Source organism: Molossus molossus, unplaced genomic scaffold (genome assembly GCF_014108415.1).
Source record: "Molossus molossus isolate mMolMol1 unplaced genomic scaffold, mMolMol1.p scaffold_m16_p_6, whole genome shotgun sequence".
Taxonomy (NCBI): Eukaryota; Metazoa; Chordata; class Mammalia; order Chiroptera; family Molossidae; genus Molossus; species Molossus molossus.
In genome coordinates, this window is record NW_023425399.1 from 101769084 (window position 1) to 101794220 (window position 25137).

At 40.5% G+C, this 25137-nt stretch overlaps 1 protein-coding gene across 2 annotated transcripts in view; it reads left to right on the top strand.

Annotated features, from left to right (window-relative positions):
* Window positions 1-25137, top strand: part of DCC (DCC netrin 1 receptor) — a 1071808-nt gene that overhangs the window by 796235 nt on the left and 250436 nt on the right. For both annotated transcript variants that reach the window (XM_036244835.1, XM_036244836.1), the window contains 3 exons: window positions 4205-4353; window positions 6070-6208; window positions 13589-13638. In XM_036244835.1, the coding sequence (XP_036100728.1) occupies window positions 4205-4353; window positions 6070-6208; window positions 13589-13638 (338 nt within the window). The remainder of the gene's footprint in view (window positions 1-4204; window positions 4354-6069; window positions 6209-13588; window positions 13639-25137) is intronic.

The window sequence follows — 25137 nt, forward strand, 5'->3', positions numbered from 1 at the left end:
CCTCATCAGGTGTGTTGGGGAAACACTATTTCCTGATCACTTGTAGTGACAATTCTGAATAAACAACATCAAATGAGTCAGACTACATCGTTTATTTTAGGCTTGTGATGTATGGTAGCCTTTGGTAATTGTATATAAATTAATTCATTTGACACACACATTTGCTATTTATTAAATACTATCTGCGTACCTAGCATTGTGCATATCCCTGTGGAGAAGACAATTGCTCTCATCGTTTGAGAAATTAAGTGGAGGGTTTTGACCATTCTCTGGACCGAGAGCCAGGACCCTAAGCAGCGGTGGTCGGGCTCAGCGGAGGTGTGTGGCCTCATGTCTGTGCTCATGGGGCTGCCGCTGTGAGCTGCGCGTGTCCCGCCGTCTGTCCTCGCCAGTGCCTGATGCAAGCGGCTGTGAAGCTGAAACCCCCCCTGGCCCCCCCCACAAACTTTTCCATACACTCACTTCTCCCCTAGTCCTCCTGGAAAACCTCCGCCCTGGGAGACCTCCCTCCAGTGAGCTGCATCTCACAGCGGCACGACGGCCGGGGCTGCTCCCAGCGGGCAGGCCAGCCAGGACAGTGCCAAAGCACACTCAGGTCCCGCCTGGCACGCCCCTGGGCCGCCCAGACCCGCACGCTCACGTGCCACAGTCGCGGTCGCCGTTGTCCTGCTCCCTTCTCCGTCCCTGCCTTCCTTAGAAGAACAGTAGACTCCGCAGCAGGAACGTCCCCCGTGAACGGTTCGCATCACCTTTGTGAATGTGCAAGTAATTACAGAAGGGTGCAAAGTGTTGGACTTTTAAATTATTACTCTTTAAAATATTGCACTTTGAACATTCCGTTGACCACTACCAGTGGGCGAGTTTTCTGATTTGCTTTGTTTTCCCCACCCCATGAAGCAAACTCTGCTTCGAAATAATTCAGTTCTCATTGCATCACTCTAAGCTTTGACACAGGCAGGCAAGACTCCCTGTTGTTCAGTATTTCTCCCGAAGGCCACTCTGAGGAATAGGGAATGTTCCATAAAAAAAGTATCACCTTCTTGGAAGAATACCAAGGTGGGGGTGCGCTCATAAAGTGTCTTCCAAAATGCAACTGCTTGGGAGTCAGAAGTCTCCTTGTGGAAATAAAGGATCTATAAAAGAAGAATAGGAATGCAACAATGAACCCTGCAGAGGCTGGTTGGAACAGGAGGCATCTCTGTAGAGTCACGAGAAATATGCATATGTATCTGTGTATTTGAGTATATGTATGCATGCATGCATTTGAGTCTGTATGTATATACACAGTCATATGTTTCATGTTTGCCAACAGGGTCTAGGAGCAAGGACACACAAATAGCAATGAGTACACCTAACACCCAGACCTTTGTCTCGAATATCATTGCCCCAGAAAGGAACCAGAAATCTTAGGAGAAGTGTTTGATTCTAGAACTGGGGCAGAAATCAAGATGAGCCTGGAATGTATTAGACCAGAAAGACAGGAAGTAATCCAGTAAATGCTGGGGCATGTCACAAGGACAGAAGAGCCAGATTAAAGAGGACCCCACTGGCCAAATCTGGCACAGTTCGAACATCCAAATAATTAAGGACAGTAATGAATTGTAGACCATAAAAAAGAAGGAAGTCATGTCCCCATACTAGTAATAGATACATAAATAGAGAAAAATATGGGTTCTTGCTTATAATGGAATGCCGAGTGCCAAGTCCTTAATGCAGAAGAAGTGCTTGAATAGAAATATAATCACCTTTGTATCACCCTGATAAAAATTGATTCCATCAAGAACCATTAACAGATGCTGACTCTAAGGAAGTTGATAAAGAGCATGCTAGTTACACGGTCCTAATGCAGTCTCTCCCCACAGATTGCTATTAGCTAGAAGTGGTGGGGCAGGGGCCAGAGCTGGGGTGGGCATGCTGGGGGAACAGTTAACTCTACGGTGGAGAAATTTGACAGCACCTTGACCAGGTACCCACAATTCACCTCTGAGGGACTGAGACAGGCCTTATGCCTCTGGAGGTGTTGCCCTGAGAAGGACAGGCATCACTTACCATTTCATTTCCGACTGGAACGCATCACCTAAATTCAAAACCAAGACAAACCCAAAATGAGGAATTTTCTAGTAATAAAAAAATCCATAGTCTTCAAAAATATGAATGACTTAAAAGATAAAGACAGACTTTGGAACTGTCTCGGCTCAAAGCAGACTGAAGAGACAGGGCAGGGGAGGTGAACCTGGCCTGGCCATCTGATTTGGGAGAAGTGCCACAGAAATGACCGCGTTGGGTCAGTTGACACAATTGCAATACAGACGAAGATTAGATAAAAACATTGTATTAACACGAAGGGCACTGACGTTAATAACTACAGTATATTATTCATGCACACATTAATATGCCCTTAAAGGTATGGTGGTAAAGAGAGATGATGTGTACAACTGAATCTGAATAGAGAGAGATACATTCTTCCTATCAAGAGATAATAGATATTCTCTCAAGATCTATGTTTATAGTGCATTTGTCACTGTATGGAGATTATAGATAGCATTTATTATTTACTACACATAACTACACATAAAATCTATATATAGTAAGTGATAAAGCAATCTATATATACATATAGAAAGACTATATTCATATATAGAGAGATAATGATAAAATAGAGCAAAGTGATAACAATGGGTACATCTGGATAATGGAAATATGAATATTGAGTGTTCTTTGTATTATTCTCTTCCTTAAAAAGTCTAAATTTACATTAATTTCCAAGTACGTTTTTAAAAAATTGTTTACAATTGTTTGTTAAGGGGAAAAGGATGCAATTGTCGGTAATAAGGGTTCTCAAGATTTGGCTACTGGTGGGAAAATATGTGCAAGTGATATAACATACGTGTTTCTGACACGAATACACTTATTTTTCCCCAAATCAATGTCTGAGCTGTGATGCCCTGAGGCAGCTGGGTTTCATGGAACAAATTCTGAAAAATGATCTGGAAACACAGGTTCGATGCTGATCTACGAAGTGCATCGTCAGATAGGTCAGCCAGGTTTTCACATGCTCTTCTGTGTGGAAGTTCAAGCTCACAGAACCGTGATACAGACCTTCAGTGCATAGCTGTCCAAAGTGAGGTGGTTTCCAAGCCTGGAGAACATACACAGCATGTTAAGTTACTGTAGATACTTGCAATGCTGAGACGATTTCTTTACTTTAGGTTACAGTAAACACCGTGGCTCATTTACCATTTACAGACCATATATTTACAGGGAGGCATATTTGTACAAATTAAAAAAACAAGAGACACAAGTTCAGATTTTGCAAATCTGGAATCTGAAGGATTTTCTTAACTCATTTTATACCCAGACCTGATCTTAGGCTAGACTATGTATAGTCTTTAATCATTTTATTTGGTGTGAATATCATATGTTTTGTTGAAAAGATATGATTAGATAACAGGGTGCTACGACAGACCCTTCTGGGGGTCTTACCTAAAATACTGCATATCTACTATGTTACCTTTCAAAAATCCAAACATTCCTGGATCTGAAAATGCATCTGGGCATGAGTGTTTTGGTTAAGTGATTGTAGACCTGTGCTATCTAATTACTTTAATGAGGAAGTTACTCATGCTTGATTAAGTAATACTTATGAGAGAAAATGGAATACCAGAAAGTAAACTTGAAAATTAAATCCTGAAATTAATTTAAAGGACCCAGAATTGGGCAAGACTTAGAAACGCTGACTTCAGGACAAGGGGTGTGGTACTTTATCCATAGCCCTGCCGCCTATCTGAATCATACATAGAACCAAGATGTACACGTGGTCTCATTGTAGTTTCTCTTTTCCCTCTGCAGTTATTAGCCATACACAGGCCAAGGCACACTGACACAGTGGAACATTACGAAGAATTCAGATGAAGAATTCTCTGTCTTTCTGCTATTCTCCCAGCCACTTACACTCCTTGACCAGTGTCTTCAGTTGTAAAATGAAATAAGAAATTTAGATGAATATAAGCCCTCTTCTGAATTTTAAAATAAAAAAATAATTCCAAATGTCAGTATTGTATGTTTCATAGTTCTATATTCTTATTTGATATGGTTTTAAAAATACTCCATGCTGCTCTAATTTCCTTGAACTGTTAAGAGATGTAATTCTGATTGTTTTGAGAAAGAGAACACTCTTATACTAATCCATTTCTCTTGTATACAGTGCAAGTTCCAGGGCCAGTAGAAAACCTGAAAGCTGTATCTACCTCACCTACCTCAATTCTTATTACCTGGGAACCCCCTGCCTATGCAAATGGTCCAGTTCAAGGTTACAGATTGTTCTGCACTGAGGTGTCCACTGGGAAGGAACAGGTAAGCCAGGGAATGGGCCCCACTGCTGCCACCTGTTGGATGGCTTGGGAAATAGGAGATCTGTAAACTTGATATGGAATCCAGCCTCCAGCACATTAATTGGATAACTGATCGGTTTTAAAGTGCCTGTTACTGGAAATGTTAAGCAATTGAATTGAATTCTGGTGCTAAGAGAGGCAAATGGGTAATGAGATGAATCAATAAAAAGGACTCCAATGTTTTGTTTGAGTGTGTGGTTGCCTGGGCCAGTGTTAACAGCATTTGTATTAACCCATCTGGTCCCAGAAAGCATTTGATTTTTCAGTCCTTATCTTAAAGGAGGAATTATCTTATAGTCAATGACTGCATCCAAAATGTTATTTTCATTCTTACATATTTGATGCTATTTCTCTCTTCTCCCTACCATCACACTGTCACCTATCACTTTTCTTTTTCTTTCTTTTTTTTTTTTTTTTTTCAGTCTTCCTTACTCCAGAAGGCTAACTTCCTCCTCCTTACATTCTGTTTCCAATCTGTAGTGAGTACGGACACCTGAAAATTAGGTTTTCGGATCAAGTAGGAGTGAATGAGTCTCTCGGAAGGCAGGGACCATCAGCAGTTGTCTTTGTGGCATGCATGCGACTGTTGAGAGGTTGACTTCCAGATTCTCGACTTCGCGTGCACAGAGGTGTGTAGGTAGATGGGAGAGACGGAGGTGACCGAGACACAGCAGTTCCTGGGTCGGCTGCGAACTTGGCCAAGCCTGGGGCACTCTTCACGCTCCCACCGAAACGGCGTGATGGAGGTTTTCCATTTTATGTTTATCCTCACCCAGGGACATTTTTGCAATTATCTTCAGATAGAGTTGGAGGGGGAGAGAGAGAGAAAAACATCGGTGTGAGAGAGACACATCGACTGGTTGCCACCCACACGACACCAACTGGGGTGGGGACAAACTGCAACCGGGGTCCGTGCCCTTAGCGGGAACCGAACCTGGGACTCTCTGGTCCGCGGGCCGACGCTCTAACCACTGAGCCAAAGCAGCCAGGGCGAGGCTCTTCATTTTAAAACGTATTTTACAATAGTTCTGTTCAGAAATCGTCCCAAGTCATATTGTAAAATAAGAATTCCTGAGAGTTCTCCTATGTATACATTCATTATTTCTTTTTGCCCTTTAGCTTTTCTTTTCATCTTTCTATTCTATCCACTTTTCTACACATTTTAGCTCTTCAATAATGCATGTCACCAGTCCATTTAAATACATTCGAAATGGTGTTTCCCAAGATAGATGTGAGCGAGCGGGTCTGGTGGAGAGGGGCCCCTCCTGCCTCACAGCATCCTGACAGCACCAGTGTGGCACACTCCGTCTGTTGACGGGACATGGGGATATTTCAGGTGGGACAGGCAGAGGTCACTGCCCCGCGCTCTGTGCCCCGAGTTTGCAAGCCGCCTCTGCTGTCAGGGTCCCGGTGTGGGCGCACCATTCAGCGCATCGGGTGGTGTTAGGCAAACTGGAACCTAATGACTGTGAGGTCCCACGGTGCTGTTCCAGCCAGGAGTCCACAGGGCCCGGCCTTCGGGGCACTGATGGCACAAGCCGGTGTCTCGACCGCTCGTCATAGGCCACGGTGCAGTTTTGTGAGAGTCTAACATCCACTTTACCGACTGAACAGAATGGCTGCCATTTCCACTTCCACGTGCCTCCTGAATAACAGTTTTGGCGTTTTATGTCTCCAGAATATAGAGGTTGATGGACTGTCTTATAAGCTGGAAGGCCTGAAAAAATTCACGGAATATGCTCTTCGATTCCTAGCTTATAACCGCTACGGGCCAGGAGTCTCCACTGAGGATGTGGCCGTGGTTACACTTTCTGACGGTGAGTGGCAGACAGTGAGGCCTGGCTTGTGTGATAATCCAGTAACATGTGTGTATGTCAGATTTCATTTCCAAGGCTTCCCAACGGAAACTTCACGGGGTCGATTCGCATAAACTAGAAAGCTGGCTTTTCAGTCAAACTTTTGCAGTCAGATGTACATTCAGAAGTCAGGATGTCCTCGTCGGTAATCTTCAACGTGTGACTACTGCTGAAGAGCTCCCAGTAATTTTTGTGTTTTTCTTTATTTTTATTAACACAGACACATTTGTACATTTACTTGGACTGTATACATTAGCATGTTTCTTTTACTTCTTATTCTTAAAAATGGTAGATGATTAAAAATTTAAATGCGGGACAGTTCTTCTACATATGCATGTTAATTTGAAAGTGTAGCATAAGGATTGAGGCCAAATAATCGAGCCCTGAAAGTATTACAACTGTATATAAAAGAGTTTGTATTTCATTGTCCCACGCCTAACAAACGAAAGATTACACATATTTCTTACGTGTCGTAAAAGAGAGGGAAAATGTCTCAATGAAGGGGGTGGGTTTGGCAAAGCAGTAGCAGAGGAAATTAGAAATCTAAGAAATGAATGATAATAAATTGTTGGGAAATTTAATACAAAGTCAAAATAAAGTACAGCCGAGGGCAGGATGTGGGGTCAGTGAAAATTCAGGCAGGTGTAGGCATGCAAAGATGTGGTCTTCATGAATATTAAAAAGGCAGCAAGCTATTTCTCTTCAGCACTGATTTCCATGTTAGTGGGTGTAATTCTATAAATTATTAATTTTTGAATTTCAAAAAAAAAATGGCTTGTGATTCCTTGACCAATCCACCATTCTTTAATTGGGGAAAGTATCTGGGCATGTATTTCACACAATATCAATAGACTAAGGACAGGCATCTGTGTTATTAAGGCTAGTACAAAAAGAGACATGAGTACCACTCATTTGCAATTTCAATTTTAAAAAATGTTTTCTATGTGACACCTCTTCAGTGTCATTTTTAATGTAATTTTTATGCCCATCCAACTGATTCTGTTATTAAAGAGAGAACAGAATATTTGTTGGCAGAATAAATTACTTCACATCTTATAATTATAAAAATAAAAGGAAAACAAATGAAAATTAGTAGTTTACATAATTTATGTAGATTTCATTCACAGTCTGAAGTGTAATGCTGTGGCCTTATTTTCCATTTAGGTTTTAAATGTCATAAGTGAGAAAGATAGATTATTGCTCATTAGTCCAAAAATGATCATCTAGAAATGTTACAACAGTTAGGAGTTAGAAAATGCCTGTCACTATATTAAAGGATTTCATGATCCTTACCCAGCATGCATCACCGTACAAAGGACCCCAGCTTTTCTCTATCAGATACATTTGATAGGAGAAAACAGGAACTTCATAGCCCTCCTGAAGTGGTCTTTCTGAACATAGCTGCATTCATCTTCACAATCATCATGTCTTTTAACTTCTAACAAAAGACCCTGCACCCTTGGCTTCCATCCCCTTATCACCCAGTTCCCGTCTCCACACTTCAGCATGGTGTCTTCTCCTCCCTGCTGAAGCTGTCTGTGCTGAGGTCACACGGCATATAGATACGTATTTAATCACATTTAATAGCCACTACTTCCCAGTCCCAGTCAAGCCCTTTCCTCTTTGACTTTCTCAGTGTTATAAAAGGGAGATGTGAAAATTAAAAGGGCTAATCCATGTAAACACCTAAACCTGAGCCTGACCTCTATCTAAGTATTTAATAACTGTAATCTATGCCAACGTGCGTGTCCCTTTTCCTCATTATAGTACATGCACCTTACATGAGGGATGACGATGTAGTCATGTCTGTTTTCCTCCGCACTCAGTAAACATTGATTGAATAAGCCAGACAGCTCGTCTACATCTAAATGCATGTGTGTTGTAGAGAGAGTCATAATTTCTTATCAGGTCAGAGGAATCCTTGCCATACAAATTTTACATTGGGGGTCATAGAAAAATGGAATAAAAACAAAAGTGAAATGCAAGTATTATGTTTCTGAGTTAGCTATCCCAGGGTATCCCTGCTATCTAAGATGCTTATAAATATCTAAGATGTTCACCCTGATGGGCTGTCATCTCTAAGTGAGCTCTCCTTTCATTGCTTCTCTGGGAGGAAACTTTGTGTTTTGTTCAAATTACTCTGCCTAGTGCAGCTCCGGTTTGCAGTGACCCACTTCTGCAAACCATCGGGGGCAGAGCCTTGGTCAGGCAGCCTCATACTGATGCAGAATGGAACTAGTTTTGCCGGTTTTGTCCCAAACACGGTCTTTTAGATGAGTTGACATGAGTAGGTCATTAACTGATTTGATTAATTAATTAACACTTATTGGTGCCCATGTCAGCTTTCCGTGTCTAGAAGAGGGGGACCCAATTTCCTAGGCAAACTTAATTTAGAGAAATATGTTTTTTACTGTTATCACTAATATTTATTGAGTACTTATTAGTGCAAGGCCCTGCTCTAAGCACTTTTTAAAATAAGTTTTATTGTGTTTTTGTTTTTGTGTTTTTGGAGAGAGAGGGAAATGGAGAGAGAGATAGAAACATCAATGAGAGAACATCAACTGGTTGCCTCCTGCTGCCCCCTACTGGTGGTCGAGCCCGAAACCCAGTCATGTGTCCTGACTAGAAACTGAACCAGCAACCTCATGGTGCATGGGACGATGCTCAGTCCACTGAGCCACATTGCGGGGTAGCACTTTGTATTTTTAACCCTTTATTCTCACAATACTCTATTTTATCTGACTTTACAGATGACAAAGCTAAGGTAGCGATCACTAAAGCCACTAAGCAGCAGAACTAGGTCACATAAACTAGTAAATAAAGAGCAAGATTCATTGTGGAAATATAGTGAGTTTTCCTTATTCTATAAAAATGTCTCATATTAGTTTATTCAAGAAAAAGGCTCGCCCTGGCTGGTTTGGCTCAGCGGTTAGAGCGTCGGCCTGCAGTGTAGAGAGACCCGGGTTCAGTTCCCACTAAGGGCAGGTACCTCGGTTGTGGTTTGTCCCCAGCCCTGGTTGGTCGTGCGGGTGGCAGCTACTCGATGTGTCCCTCTCTCTCTCCTTCCCACTCTATCTGAAAAAAAATGGAAAAAAATATCCTCGGGTGAGGATAACAAAAAGAAAAGAAAAAGGCTCATGGTTATATATGAAATATTACAATCCATAAATTACGTGTCTAGGACAACACCCAGAGCTAAGGGGAGGATTCCAAGTGACTCTTTGTGTGGAGGTTCATTTACAAACATGGGAACTTGATCCACTTCACAGAATGACTCATCACCAAGGGTTTCAAAGCAGCATGTGCCACTGTATAGAGAGGAGATTCCAGACCAAACACCTCTGATTGGCTTTAATAAACCTGTCGCAAATGGTACATTGCTTGACATTTTGGAGGAAAAAAGCAATGAACTATGTCCTTTCTTTTTGCCTCATGAGACAATGAAACATTATCAAATGAGAAGAGAAATAAAGAAAAGCCCAGATAAACATGGATTCCACTTACTTCTATCAAACACCCAGTCCTCAGCATTGTTATCTGTTCATCTGTAAACATTATAGAAATTGATAGTGAGAAGGAGGGAGAAGCAATTGAGAACAAAAATTACTGAAACAGTTTTTTCTACATTCTTTTCTGACTAAATAAAACAAGAATAGCCAGTGTGCTATCAATAGAAACTAAGAGAGATTTATATAGCCAAAAAATAGACAAAATACATCAACATCACTATTAAAAGTCCACTTTTAGGACTGTATGGCTTTCAATTCCCAGCACAGAAAATAATCTTGATTCTTATCCAATTGTGATAGTTAACAAAAAGTAGTGACTACATGTATCCTTTCTTCTATATGCCATTCTGGAAATGCCATTTATAAACATACATTAAAATTACATTTGAGGGTTACATATTAATCAGCACAGTACCTAGAACAAAATGTGTGGTAAATTTTCCTTAATCCAAAATTCAGTCCCTTATCATAAATCCAGCTAGTGTTATTGAAACTATATTTTGATACTATTTAATTGTGAAAAAGTGGGTATAACGTGATTATTAAAGTGTGTGACATGTAAATATTACAATATCATGGGAAATATAAACTAGAAAGATTTTTTCACATTTAAGAAGTGATTCATTATCACTTAGTAGTAAGACATCGTTTCCAAGCATTCAAAGAATTTTTCAGAAGTTTGTGATAGCGTATGATTTAAGACAGCATTTTTTTTTCAGTTGGCACTCACTTTAACTTTGAATTCTTAACAGAATAATTCTCTCTTTTTAAGAGGGGGATGGAGAGATGATCTTGCTGATGCACCTGCCCCCTCCCCTGGAGACAGGCTGGGATGCCGAGCCCGTGAGGTGGTCCAGGGAAGTCCTGCGTCATCCACGCAATGTCTGTGGGGCTGAGGGGAGGTTGCTGGGCGCCGGAGAGCCTTCTGGCTGTTTCAGCTTTAGAGAAAATTAATCTCTTAACGGCAATAATGTAACATAAAAATGGAATATAAGATTTAAAATAAGAAACACTTTAGAGATGAGTTTTTGGGGAAACTGATCTATGTTGATAAAAACACATTTTAAGGACTCCACAAAAAGGGATATCCAAATGCCACTGAGTATGCGAAGAGATGCCCAATGTCGCTCGTCCTCGGGAAATCGCAGATAGAAACTGATTTCACTCGTATGTGGGATGTGAAACTGAAAGCCACAAATGAACAAACGAGAAAAACAAACAAAACTGGTTGTCACAGACAGAAGCCTGGTGACGGGGGGGGGGGGGGGTAGTAAAGAGTAAATGGGGTCAAACATATGGTGATGGAAGGTTTGACTTTGGGTGGTGGGCACACAATGCAACGTACAGATCCTGTATTGCAGAAATATACACTCGAAACCCATGTAATTATTAACCAATGTCACCCCAATAAATTTAATTAAAAAATAACACTATACACCTACCAAATGACTAAAATTTTAAAAATTAAGGATCCCCAATTTTGATAATGACATAGAGCATCCTAGAACTTTGCTGCATTCTTAGGAGTGTAAATGGGTACAAACACTTTGATAAACCTTGCATGTACTGAAGCTTAGCATATGTTTCAACCCCCATAGAAGTTTTCACTCTTACCAGCATTTCTACTCCTTGGTATGTAATGAAGAAAATGAGTGCAATTGTCTACCACAAGACATGTGCAAGAATATTGAAGTACATTTATTCTTGTAGCCCTAAACTGGACATAGCAGAGTAGATAAGTATAAAATAGAATGGTCATATACTATATTGTACTAGTCTGGAATTAAAAAAAACAAAACTATTGCTCTATACAACAACATGAAAGAATCTCAAAAAGTGATAATGAGCAAAAGAAGCCAGCCTAGGTAAAAACAAACAAACAAAAAACACAACAATAGCAACAGCCACAAATCTGCAATTTAATTTTTAGTGAGCTCAAAAATAAGCCCAACTGATGATGGAGTGAGCAGTCATAAGAGCGGCATGGCTGGGAAGAGGTGCAGGGAGCGTCCCAGGCACTATAAATGTTCCTTGTCTTGATCTCCGTGGTGTTTAAATGGGGACACACATACAACGTCATCAAGTCATACATTCAAGACTTGTGCATTTTACTCTATGTATGTTACACCTTAATCAAAAAAATTGCAATACATAAACCTCTTGGGACAGAAACCCTGGATATAAATAAGATTTTAAAATATCTTACAACTTTTCTATTAGTTAATTTCTATTAATTAATGTTTTCTATTAATGAATGTCTAACAACTACTTGCTGGGTGTGCCTTGCATGATGGACTTTTATTGATACTGGGGATGTGGTAGCAAAAGAGACAAAAATCCTGGTCCATGGGGTGGGGGGTGGGGGGTGTTATATTCTGTGTTTGATAAGAAAACCATAATGGAAACTCAGAAAATTAAATAATAAAGTCTATTTCCTAAGTTATGAAATGGTTTTGAAAGAATACTTATTGATGTAATTCATGAAAAACAAGCTTCCAGGGAACAGTTTGTCACCAGCCACGTTAGCTATGGTCTTTATCAAGCACTAAGACGAACTTAAAAGTAAAACAAAACAAGTGATTACAATCCCCTTCCTGTCCAGAAAAGCCCAGGTGCTAATGTTTAATTGAGTATTCATTTGCTTATTTAATCACTGAGTCAGTAAATATTAATTGTCAGATTACAGTTATATAAAGATTAATAATACATCTATCTCATGCCCTTATGGTGATTACAGTTCAGAAGGTAAAATCAGAATAGGGCATAAATAAATTCGGAGTAAAATATGGGCACCTTAGAGAAACATAGATATTGTCCATGTTTAAGTAAAAGAAGAGAGAACATGACATAAGATTCTTGAAAATGCTAAGAGTGCTTCTTCTCCACTAAATTCACCAATTCGTGAACAAGGATAGGCTACTCATTTTACAGATTAATATGTATTAAACATTTATTGAATGCTACTTCTATGCCTGTTGTGGGGCAGAAAGCTTTATTTTGTTGTATTTTATTTTTTATGATTTATCTGAGAAATCAAGAATAGTGCCTGACACAGAACTGCTGTTCAGTGAATGGTTGTCTTTGAATTACTCATATGATAGAATATTCATTTTTGATATGGTAAATAAATATTCATGATAAGTGTGGCTAAAAAAAAAAAAACTGTATATGTTCTTCCTTCTTTCATGAGGAGAGGAACAATCAAAATGCAGGCAAAAGAAACAAAACTACCAAATCCACCAAGAAAAAGAAACCGGCCCTTTGTTAATAGAATTGCCTCACCGAATGCCATTGGGTAACTGATATCTGTGGCACTGGAGTTTAATCACATACAGCTGAGAAAAAAGAAAAGAAAAGGTGGTATTTCTTTTCACCTTTTAAGAGATAATAAAGATTGCATTAGAGGGATTAAGCAACAGAAGTGACCATTAGAATGACATATTTCATCCTAAAACCATGCAGATGCTGAAATGCACAAGGTCTTAAGCCTTTAAAACCACTCTGGGAAACCTCCCGCGTGTTTTTATTGGTTTCTCTGGTAGGGTCATCGCCAGAAAGCTGTAATTAAATGTCAGGACTGTATTTGGTGTCACGGCAGGTGCTCTGTTGCCTAACCGTTTGGGGGGGCTCCCTAGATGGATAACTGGCCCACCAAGTGAGCCAACATCAACAGATGCAGTTATTTTTCATCTCTCCAGGAAAAACTTAAAGTGCCACCTGGCTCGACCTACCTAATTTCCACTGTGCACTGTGAAAAAGACACGTCTCCAGGGGTAGCAGTTTCTTCCGTGCCTCTGGCAGTAACCCTCTCGCTTTGCTTTGTTCTTTTCAGTGCCAAGTGCCCCGCCTCAGAACGTCTCGCTGGAGGTGGTGAACTCGAGGGTGAGTTGTTGAAACGTTCACTGTTGTGTTACCTGTGCCCCTGTAACCTTCGCTCACCCATCGGCTGTGCGGGGTGAATGGTGTCCCCCACGTGAAGAAATGCCCCAGGACAGCTCAGTGAGTGACGCTGACCCTTCATGTCTCCTGCCACACATGAATTGATTATAGGAAGAATTTCTTTACTAATGGTTAAAAGCTATTCTATCAGGACAAAAAGAGGTCTATGTACTGATACCTCCCAGTACAGGATCTTTATATGTCCTCTATGTTAGATGGGACAATTGAATATAGGAGGTGAATAAAACAATTGGAAGAGGGGGATACAGAAAGACTTTGTTTGCTGACAGATTAATTAGGCTCGAAAGTTTCATCCTTCCTGTTCTTCCCTTGTGAACATAGACAACGAAGGCTGTGCTTGAGGTCCAGTACGGTGACATTCCTGAACCGGTGTCACCCAGTGGTTAATGTTTCCTGGCCTGGAAAGTTGATACAATTTTCAAAAAGGCTTAAATTAGACTAGTTATACCTGAAGAAAAGAACCTAATGCCAGAAATGGGTTTTTTTAGAAACATCTCCTTATTTCAAGTGTGTCTCAGGGTTGAAAATCAGCCTAAAACCGATAGTGCAGAAAAGCAAACAAGGATCGGTCTGGCTTGACTCTGTCAGGACCTGGCTTGTTCCCTCAGGGGATCAGTTCCCTACCCCGGGCCTCAGTTGGGGCTTGGCCTAACCTGTCTCTGGGCTCTGGAGAATCACCCAGCTCTTCGAGAAACTCATCCTCTGATGTTTGATCCCAGCCAGTCCTTTTAACATCTGTAAGTGACCATAGAAAATTTTCTACACTCGTCGAATGTCAGTTTTTCTATTCATGTAGTATGAGTGTTAGTGCTTTCCTCATTGATCTATCACCAGGAAGTGGTAACATGACGTATGCAATGGCCCGAACTTAGGGTCAGTAACTACTACTTCAGTCAATGTGAAATCTTTGCCATATTTTACAGAAATCTCGAATGTAGCCATATTCTGGCAACTTTGACCAGGTTGGCCTCTCTCACATGAATTTATCTTTTGGGGCTAGTGAAATGGCTGCAAAATTGTTAGCCTCTTAGGAAATATATTTGATAAGAAGTAGTGAGATAAATTTAAAAGTAGAAAGGATTAAAATAAGTGAATTTAGGGGAGGAAATAACCAGAAATAAACATCACCCTAAAAATTTAGTTTGCAGCAATAATAAATGTTTTGCATGGGTGCTACTCAAACTGAGAGATTGCTAAATGAAAGTAAAAAAGATTTCTACAGTTATTGTAGGTTTCAATGGATGAAATTTGGAAATATATTGTAATTTCTCTTTTTTTAATGACTCACTTTTTATTAGCATTTTTTATCCACCTCACATCATTCTTCCAGGACAGAACACAGAAATTGATATAAGCTATTTTATGTGTGTGCTTGTATCTCTTAAAAGTCTACTGTAAGTAAGAGTGAAATATGAATAAGGCATTACTGAAATGTGAACAAGGTATTTATTACTGGTTGACCCTGGATGCTGACTGCACTTGAATATGGATTTATTACTTTCCTGAAGAGGGAATTCCTGGATTGCAAAAACTTGCTCACTCACTCTATCATCTATCTATCTATCTATCTATCTATCTATCTATCTATCTATCTATCTATCTATCTATCACATATCTATCTACACACACACACGCACGCACACAAGCACACACATATACACACCCCAGCCCATGCTCTTCGATAATATGCGATGCTTGCAGCAAACAAATGCAGACACTCTGGCTCTGTCCTCTTGTAATTATCTCTGGAACATTGCACTGCTGGAGACTTGAACTTGTTCGTTAGCCTTTCCGATGAATACAGTTGGCCCAGGTGCTGCAAAGCCTCTGCTCTCCTCTCCCTCCTTCTGCTGCCTTATTTCCTAGCTTTTAAAGAATTAGAAATGATAAATTATTTTCCTTGGATTGTTACCCAAAGGACATATACTGGACAAGCCCTGTTTTATCATTCCCAATATGCTGATGTCGAGAAAGACAAAAGCCATGTTCTATTTTGATAGTCTTCTTTTGTTTAAAACAACAGTTCTCAAATATACTAATATTTACCCCTGACTAATATCATTTCAAGGAACAAAATTTATTTAAAAAGCAACATTGTAGACAAAGAAGTATTGTATTCTTTTAGACTAACCGGATTATGAAAGTTGTTATTCTTTTCACTTAGGATTTTTATTTAATATAGAAGAAACATGTTGATGTAAAGTGTTATATATCAGATTTGCAGTATAAAACATAATTGATCATTTTATTGACAAGCAGGAGGAAATTGGTGTGCTAGTATTTTTGCACATAGATGGCTAGGATTTCTCTATATAGAACTGAGAAGTCATGTTTATAGGTACTGGCTAGCATTATGCCCACCTATAAGCCAGTTGGACTAAGAAATCATGATCGAGGGTATGCAAACAGTGGGTACCTTATACAGTTAGGAAAAGAACCAAAGGAAATTATGTTATTCTTGTTCTTGAAAATGGGGTGTATTAGGTTACCTTATAAAGCTGTAACCACAGAAAAGACGAGATCCCTTTCTCCGGGATAAATGTGAACAAATTTGGTTTTGAAGGAACAACTTGAACTACAGACAGTAGTTTTAAGTAACAATAAATCATAATGAGATTGTTAGTTTTTGTACTTAAAATTTGTTGACAAGAAATAATATTTTTATAAGAAAATAGTGCTTTGCCCTATGGACTTTAAAATGTGACTGTTTCATAAGAAAACGTTTTATAAGGATAATTTGCTTAAGATTTTATTTTAAAATTTAATTATGCTTGGAAGAAATATTATGACTTAATTAGTTGACTAGAATATAAAGCACACACTAATGCAATGCAAGGAGCATATTAAGTTACCACTTGAGCATTTTTCTGTGTTCCAACACAACTCTGGGAATAAGATTGTTTAGAGTATCAGAGATTTGAGATTCTTGGGGTCTTTTGCTACCTCTTTGGGATTTTGTTAAGTCACTGTGTCTCAGTTTCATTTATTCAACATTTACGGTGTGTTTACCAAATGCGTACTATATATACATACTATATATATACACACACATATATATATACTGTACATATATACACTATTATATATATAATGCTAGGTACTATATACCTACTACATCTATATATGTATCTGTATTTGTATATGTATAATGCTAAAGACACGACAGGCTTTGCCTCTGTGAAGCTCACCGTTTGGTAGGAAGACATGTGAGAGGAAATTCACTTTTTAATCTAATCACACTTAATCTATTCCAACTCTTCAAAGTTTCCATTATATCCTCATTGACAAAATGAGAGGGTTGGAGAGATTATCCTGAAATCTCGTATGGCTCCACACATCTGTAACTGTATTTCCAATTATTAGATTCTCAATCATTTTATCTTTACAGAATTAGAGAAAAATGGCACAAGTATATTAGTTAAAATATACTGAACTTAACTGACAAGTTTAGATATTTATCAACTGAACACTGTAGGGTGATTAAAGGCAATGAAATATTAAACTCAAATTAAACACACACACACACAATAAACACACACACACCCCCCCCACCCCCCAACCGGCCATGGACTGTGGTACAGGTTTAGATTTTTTCAGGGCAGAGTATTGGCTTGTGTCACTGCACACCAGTCTGTTGTTGAAATCCTGGTCCTTGAACACCAGATGCCTGTGTGGAGGTCGCCGTTGCATTTCTGAAAGCTGGTGCGCACTTAGTCGCTCACAGTTCCAGCGTGCGTGTGATGCCTTCTCTGCCACGGTAGAAATGGGACTGGTTTCTTCCAGCATCGCAGACCATCTCACTCCTGGGCGTGCTTCAATGACTTGAAAATTAGTTCAGCGACCATACAATTCCCTTTACCCAGGTGCTACCCAAAGGGAGAACTAAAACAGCTGCTTCCAACTCCAGACAGCAAACTGATCGTTTTGGCCCCAGATGTTTGAACTTTTTCTTGTTTGAAGCAGTGCTGGGGTGACTAACCTCAGACGGCATGCTTCTGAAGATGTGGTGTGACGGCGGGTTTAGACAAGTGTCAGTCCCCTGGCCTTGGCTGGTGATAATTTCCCTTTCAGCAGAAGCGAGAGCCAAGTGACTCGCAGCGAATAGCAGAGGGGTCGTTTGCACTGGCCCCATCTGGGATGCCCACTTGTTAGATGCTGTGAGCAGCAGAGTGAAAACGAAGAGAGGAGGGAAGCTGGAGGAATGGGGACAAAGGTGACGTGGGTTTAGATGGTCACTAGCAGATCCTCTGCCGTTTCCTGTCTGACATTGGGGTTGTCTTTTCTTGGCCGTGCAGAGGGCACATGAGTTCACATTGCTCCCTGAAAACGCCCTTCATGCAGATGTTCTGGAACGGTCTCTGCAGGCTCACCACGCTTCCTGTACACGGCCACCTCCTCGTTGTATGTCACACAGAGGCGTGGGCCTCAGACAGCTCTTGCAAAGAAATCATGTTTGTTTCTTTCTGAATCATCTGAAATCCTTCCTAAAATACACCTTGGGGCTGAGCTGCTGGAGCCAGAGCTCTGAGTCCTCCCCTCACAACACGGTGAGTTTCTGACATGGGTTTAGTGCAGAGCAAATAGACACCGGGAGACCTTAGATGATCGGTTCCATTTAACAAGGACTTAGAAACCGGCATTTGTTTACTGATGGACAATTTAAATAAAGTAATGTTTATACTCACAAACACTGGTGTTTGTACTCAATCATAATGCACAGAGATTCCTGTTTGAACACAGTGCCTGTTAGCCATCAATTCAGTTCAAGGAGATGTAGATCTCTTGTGTTTATTTTATGGATCCCTTTATTGATTCATTACATGACCGTTCTTTGAGCATAGCTAATGTCCAGGGAATTACAACGGAAACAGTTTTGGGCGAGGGTGTGAGGGTAGGAGCGTGATTCTAAGGAGGCAGTGTTTGAGTTCATGTAGTCTTCCTGTTTGTGTCCAGCGTTTGTAGACGAGACTGAGTATAAAATGTTTATATTATATTAAAACAAGACTACATATAATAATTCATGAAACTGACTCCAACATGAAACTGTGTTTGGTCTGTAATTCCGCTAGAACCATCTTAAGATATGTGCTATTCTACATTTTTAAAAACTGATAACTCGTTTATTGTGGTAAGAGAAGATAACAAAATTTACCATCGGAACCATTTTTCAATGCACAGTCTGGTGACATAAGTATATTCACATTGTTCTGTGACAACTGCCACCACCCATTCCCGGAATTCTTTATATCTTCTCAAACCAGAACTCTGTACCCATCAACTGTTGGCACCCCGTCCTTCCCTGCTCCTGGCCCTGGCAAACCCCCATTCTGCCTTCGTACCCTGTCTTTATAGGAGTGAGGAAACTCATTCATGGGGACATTTTACTGCCTTTTCACTTTATCTTATTGGAAAATGAAACACTTTTAAAATTGTAGCTCTCCACTCCCAAGGAAAATGAAGGAAACAATCTTGGCCAAGGAGAGAGGCAGATGCTTCAACTGGAAGAAACACCTCACTTCTCATTATTGACAGTGCTTTCGGAATGCTTTTGTTCTAAGATTCCACATTTAAAAATTATTTTTTTAAAAATCTAATTGCCCTGGCTGGTTTGGCTCAGTGACTGGAGTGATGGCCAGCAGACCAAAGAGCCTTGGGTTTGATTTCAGTTAAGGGCACGTACCTCAGATGAGGTTTGGTCGCTGCCCCTGGTCGGGTCGTGCAGGAGGCAGCCATTCAATGTGTTTCTCTCGCATCGATGTTTCTCTCTCTCTCACACTCTATCTGAAGATAAATGGAAAAATATCCTCAGGTGAGGATTTTATTAAAAAATCTACGAATGAAGCAAACTGTCACAGTTAATAAGGAGGAACCTGGACTGTATGCATGGATTGTCCCAGAGTAATCTCGGAAACACGAGTTTGGCCATTAGCCTCAGTGTCAGATCCCGTCACAACTTAGACTAGAGCTCCTTGATCTTTAGATTGTTCTCGTTTTCTTTGTGTTTTTCTTTTGAAGTTGCACTGTCAATAGTTTCCACCATTTTTCAGTGAAAGCACAATGAATGGATAAGGATAAACTATGAATGGGAATGACATTAGGATAGTAAAAAAAAAAAGTCAGGTAACCAATTTTTAAATAATATAAATGCAGCATGCCAATTTAAATGCATTCCGTAAGTAAGTTGAATAAAAAAATACTCTGGAAATTCAAAACATGTCTTTGTATCACCCTGTCCCCATATTCTTAGAGCTGTCTTCCTGGTCTGTCCCAGGGACGACTTGCCTCATGGACCCTCCCCAGCGGTGAAGTCGCTATGGTCTAAAAAGTGAGAAGTAGGAAGTGTCCATGAGAGACACCAAAGCTGTGAGACATGTTTGACTTAATTCTGCTTTTCCCAAATGACTTCTTTCTACACAAGCCTTTTACACCAAATGCTCTCTTTAAAACTTTTTCAATTACTAAAGGCCATCATATATATTCCAAATAATAACAAATTGCTCCATAAATTGAGCAACCTCCCCTCCCCAAAATGTATGTTCTCACCTGAATTAATTTAAAACAAATATATAAATTGAGTTAAGTTTAAAATGGAGAGAGAGAAATACCCTGGCCGGTTTTTCTCAGTGGTTAGAGCATTGGCCGGACAATTCTAGCCAAGGGCATGTACCTCGGTTGTGGTTCGTCTCTGGCCCTGGTCAGGGTAGTTTGAGAGGCAACCAGTCAATGTGTCTCTCTCCCATCAATGTTTTTTTTTCTCTCTCTCTCCCCCTCCCTCCCACTTTATCTGAGGATAAATGGAAAATTATCCTCTGGTGAGCATTACAGAATAAATAAAATATAGAGAGAGAGAAGGAAAAAAATTAAATGTATGGAAGACTAAAAGTGAACATAGAAACAGTCTTTGAAGTGCCTGCGTGCATAACTATAGACTCGGGACCTGAGAATGACCTATGACATCTATCACAGGATCTGAAGAAGTCAGAGACCCAATTAGCTCTCCAAGTCAATATGAATTTTTTATAACAGAAATAGGATTAGATAAACACTGTCTCGACTGTTCTCATCTTCAGATTTCAAATACTTAAATGCATTATTTTTTGTTCTTTTGTGTTTTGACATCATTGTATTTTGCCCTTTGCAAATTTATTATAGCCACCACTATGTAGTATATCTGCACAAAGAATTTTGACAAAGAAACTAAACTCTGTGATAGAATACCCTTCTCTTTTGAGTTCTAATCCACTTTAATATCACCTTGCAATGTGTACTTCATCACACATTTCCAATGGTGCCATTTCTCGTTGGCTCCAAAGGCAAAGCTCACTTTAGCCTTTCCATGAAGGGTAATGAGATTTCCCTCGAGTCATACATTTTTGAAGAGTGGGAGGTTTAATAATAGGCTTAAATTAAAAGAACCAAGGTCTAGTTAAAAGGTCTCTAATTTTAATTTAGTTCATGGAAGTTTCCGTTATAGGTGGAGTGATTGATTAGTTGGAAGACATGAACAGGTTCAGCTCTGCCCATAAGTTAAAGCAGTTGCCAAACAAGTGATTTTAGAGAAGTTGAAACATTTGCCTAGAAACAAAGATGGAACTCACCAGGTAGCTTAAAATATTGTTTACATTAGAAAACAGCTATTAAAATACAAATACTTTAACTGAAAGATTTGAGACATTAACATGAGTTTTTGTGATTAACATTCTTGACACATATTTAAGTAGCACTTAATAATAATAACAATGATAATAATAACAATGATAATAATAATAATAATAATAATAATGGCCATAACTAACTTTTTCATCAGATGTTTTATGTCTGGCAAATGTGAGAAACAAACACTATTTCACTTCATTTTTATAACAACCTTATAAATATTATTCACTAAACTAATTATTGGAACACTGACCCTGAGCTGTGCTCATTGCTAAAAAAGCTGCATGATGGTGGCCCAATGTCTCTTCTTACTTACATCCAAGGACAGGGAGCTAGACTGATGAGCAACAGAGAAATGAACAACTAACACCATAAAATGTGCTAGAGAAGAACCTAGTTTGGATCAAATTGCCAGGGAAAGGTGTTTTAAAGAGAGGACATTTGAGCTGAGGCAAAAGTATAAAAAAAGGCCAGCTTTGGGCACACTCAGGGTAAAGCATTTCAAGTGACACTAGCAAGTAGTGCAAACGCCTTGGGAAGGAAATGGCACACGATTGTGACCCTGAAATAGTGGCAATCGGAATGGATCCAGATGGCTTGGCCAGGGTCAGACCAGGTGGGACTTCCTGGGACATGGCACAGACTGGGATTTCATTCTGTGGGTGATGAGAAGGGTCTCTGAAACGGGAGTGATCTCATTCAGCTTTTTCAAAGATCGAATTGCTGTGAGGGAAATTATTGGGATTGGCAGAGTGTAAGCAGGGAGACCAGTTAGGAGACAATTGAGTCATCTGTATAAGATTATTTCAGCTGGAACTAGGACTCAGCAGGTGAATGAAAACGTGGGGAGGATCATGGTGTGTATTGGATCTAGAGCCAAGGAGATTGGCTAAGGGTTGGATACCAAGGGCAGAGAGAAGAGAAGAATCAATGATACATATTAGGTTTGGGCTACAAAAAACAAAACAAAACAAAAAAAAACTGACTGGATTGTAGAGTTGCTTAATGAGATGAGTAGAGAAAAAAAAATCAGTGTAAAGGGAAAAATTAGTTATTTTTTGGATATTTTGAATTTAAGGAAACTACTAGAAATACAATCAAGAATGTCAATCTTGTTGACAATTCGGTATGTGAGACTAGAGGTCTGATCACAGGTTATTTGGGAGATAGAAATTTAAGATCACTGTCATATCAGGGACACCTAGGGAGAGAATAATTATAAACACAATGGCTGAATCTCAGGACACCGCACATTTAGGAGATGCCGGAATGGTGGGAGAAAACAGAGGTGTGGAGTCACAGAAGCCAAGGGGAAAGAATGTTCCCAAAAGTTGGGTGTTGCTCACTACGTCATATTGACGAAGGATTTAGTAACAGAATGACAGCAAAGTGGCCTGTGTGGGAGGATCATAAAGATGGAGAGCTGAGGGCTGCCCAGCGCAACTGCAGATGCTATTTTTTTGTTGCTATGAGAATCTTTGCTCTAAAATTAGAGCCAAGAAATAGATTGTAATGTTAGGAGGTGGTAGACTTGAGGGTGGTTTTATTTTTTATTTTACTTAGTTATTTTTATTGCTCTCTTTTGCAACATAAGAGGGACTACCACTTTTGGAAATCATGCAGTGTCCAGGGGGGCGTGGTGATGCAGAGAGAGCGGAGATCCAGGGGTGCAGTCCTTTGGGTAGGCAGGAAGGCAGGGGCCAGCATTCAGGGGAGACCTCAGTCTCGGGAGGTGAGCAAAGACAGGGCGAGGGGGTGTGGATGCAGTTATGTAGCCAGTTTGGAGCTGGGAGGATCGGAAGTGTGAGAAGTGGTTGTCATCATATTATCAAGTCTTGGAGGATTTGAAGACGGAAAAAGAGGAGAAATAGTTGCTTCAGATTGTAGGAAAGAGATCATAACATATGTGAAGTTATGATTGCTGAGCAGTGTGGACCAACCATTTGAGATGTGCTGTCGTGAACTTAACATGAAACCAGCCAGCACGGTTGTTGTAGCTTCCCCCTCCCCATGGTCTGTTGCTTGTTTGCCAGGCTAAGGGGGCAGATAGATGGGTTTTACTCTGGTGTTTGCCAGGGGGAGAAAGGGTGGAGTGAGTTTGGAGCTTTTACAAGGGCATGATTAAAAAGAAGGCCCATGGAATCTAAACTATTTAGGAAGAAAAGGAGGGTGGGGTGGTGGGTGATGGGTAATGAAAAAGTGAAAAGGTCGGTAGGTTGTATAAATTATCCCCATTTTACCAAAAAAGAACACAGGCTTGCAGAGGCTAGGTGGACCCCGCGCCTCAGGGGGGCACACAGATTAGAACCCAAGCCAGGCTTGGTCACCTGGCCGCATTGCTTCGTATGTATGGGGCCGTGTGAGGGAGTAAAATTCAAAATAAGTGGTTTACATTCTCGATGGGATTAGTTCCCAGGCAGAAAGTAAGGTCTAGACCGGAAGCTAGGAAGTGGGCTCATCCACCCAGTGGACATCAGAACTGTGTGTGGAGCGTGGGGGGAGATGGGTGTAAATTCTGAGACAGGAGAGCTAGGACCGGAATTAAAACAACCTGCTGCCTGACTTCCCAGCTTTCCCTGGTGTGGCTCCAGGTGGGAGGTTCTGCCCCCCGCAGCTGCGGATTCCCCGAGAGCCAAGCACCACGTCAGAGGGGGCACAGCTTGTCAAGGGGCACATCTGACCCATCAACAGCTCTATTCAGCAGTCAGCATCCGGCATTTCCCAATGGAATTCTGGTTTCTCCTCAAGTCCATGTTCTGGAATGTATTTGTTATAGAAAGTCTCAAGGGAAAACTGAGGTCACGGGAAGAGCTTCACCCCAGCCCTCAAGAAGTGTTGGCAGTGACACCTCCAATTGTTTTAGCAGCTGTAGTGGGGAACCTTCGGGAAACGTGCGTTCGACTCCGAGCAGACGCAAGTCAGAAGACTGGGCGCCTGCATTATATCAGCCAACACCGTAACTTAAATAGTCAACCAAACCAAAACAAATGGGTTTAAATTAGAGAGGTGCTAGTAAGCAGACATGTCTAGGCGATAATCGAGCAACTAACTAAATAAGAGTATTGCTTGCAGATATAGCTGCTTTAGCAACCAAGCTAAGTCTCATCACTACATCTTCCCTGGACCCATTTTAGTTTAGTCTAATTAAGGAGCCCACCAACATTAGGCAGTCTGCATATACGTTCTCAGTAACACTCAACAATGAAATCTACTTACTTGGTTTCTACTGCTGCCCTTGCACATAGAAAACGAAAGCCTCCGTTTATTTTTATTATTATTATTATTATTATTATCCTCACCTGAGGACATTTTGCATTTATCTTTAGATAGAGTGGGAGGGGGGGGGGAAGAGAGAGAGAGAGAAACATCAATGTGAGAGACACATCGAGTGGCTGCCACCTGCATGACCCCAGCCGGGGCTGGGGACAAACTGCAACCGAGGTACGTGCCCTTAGCGGGAACCGAACCCCGGACTCACTGATCTGCGGGCCGATGCTCTAACCGCTGAGCCAAACCGGCCAGGGTGATAGCCTCCATTTAAAACCCCACTCAGTCCACTGGAAAACTACGTAAAATTGATAGAGTCTAAGAGCATCATTGTCATGTTTCTGGAACATTTTGTAGAAAGTACTCTACATTTGGAAAATAAATGAATTTTTCAAATACATCAAAAAAGCATGTAATAGTAGGTTTAAAAAGTATTTCCAGAAAATTAACTTAAGGTCATGTGACATATCTAATCTTAATGGGACTGGGAGAGATTAC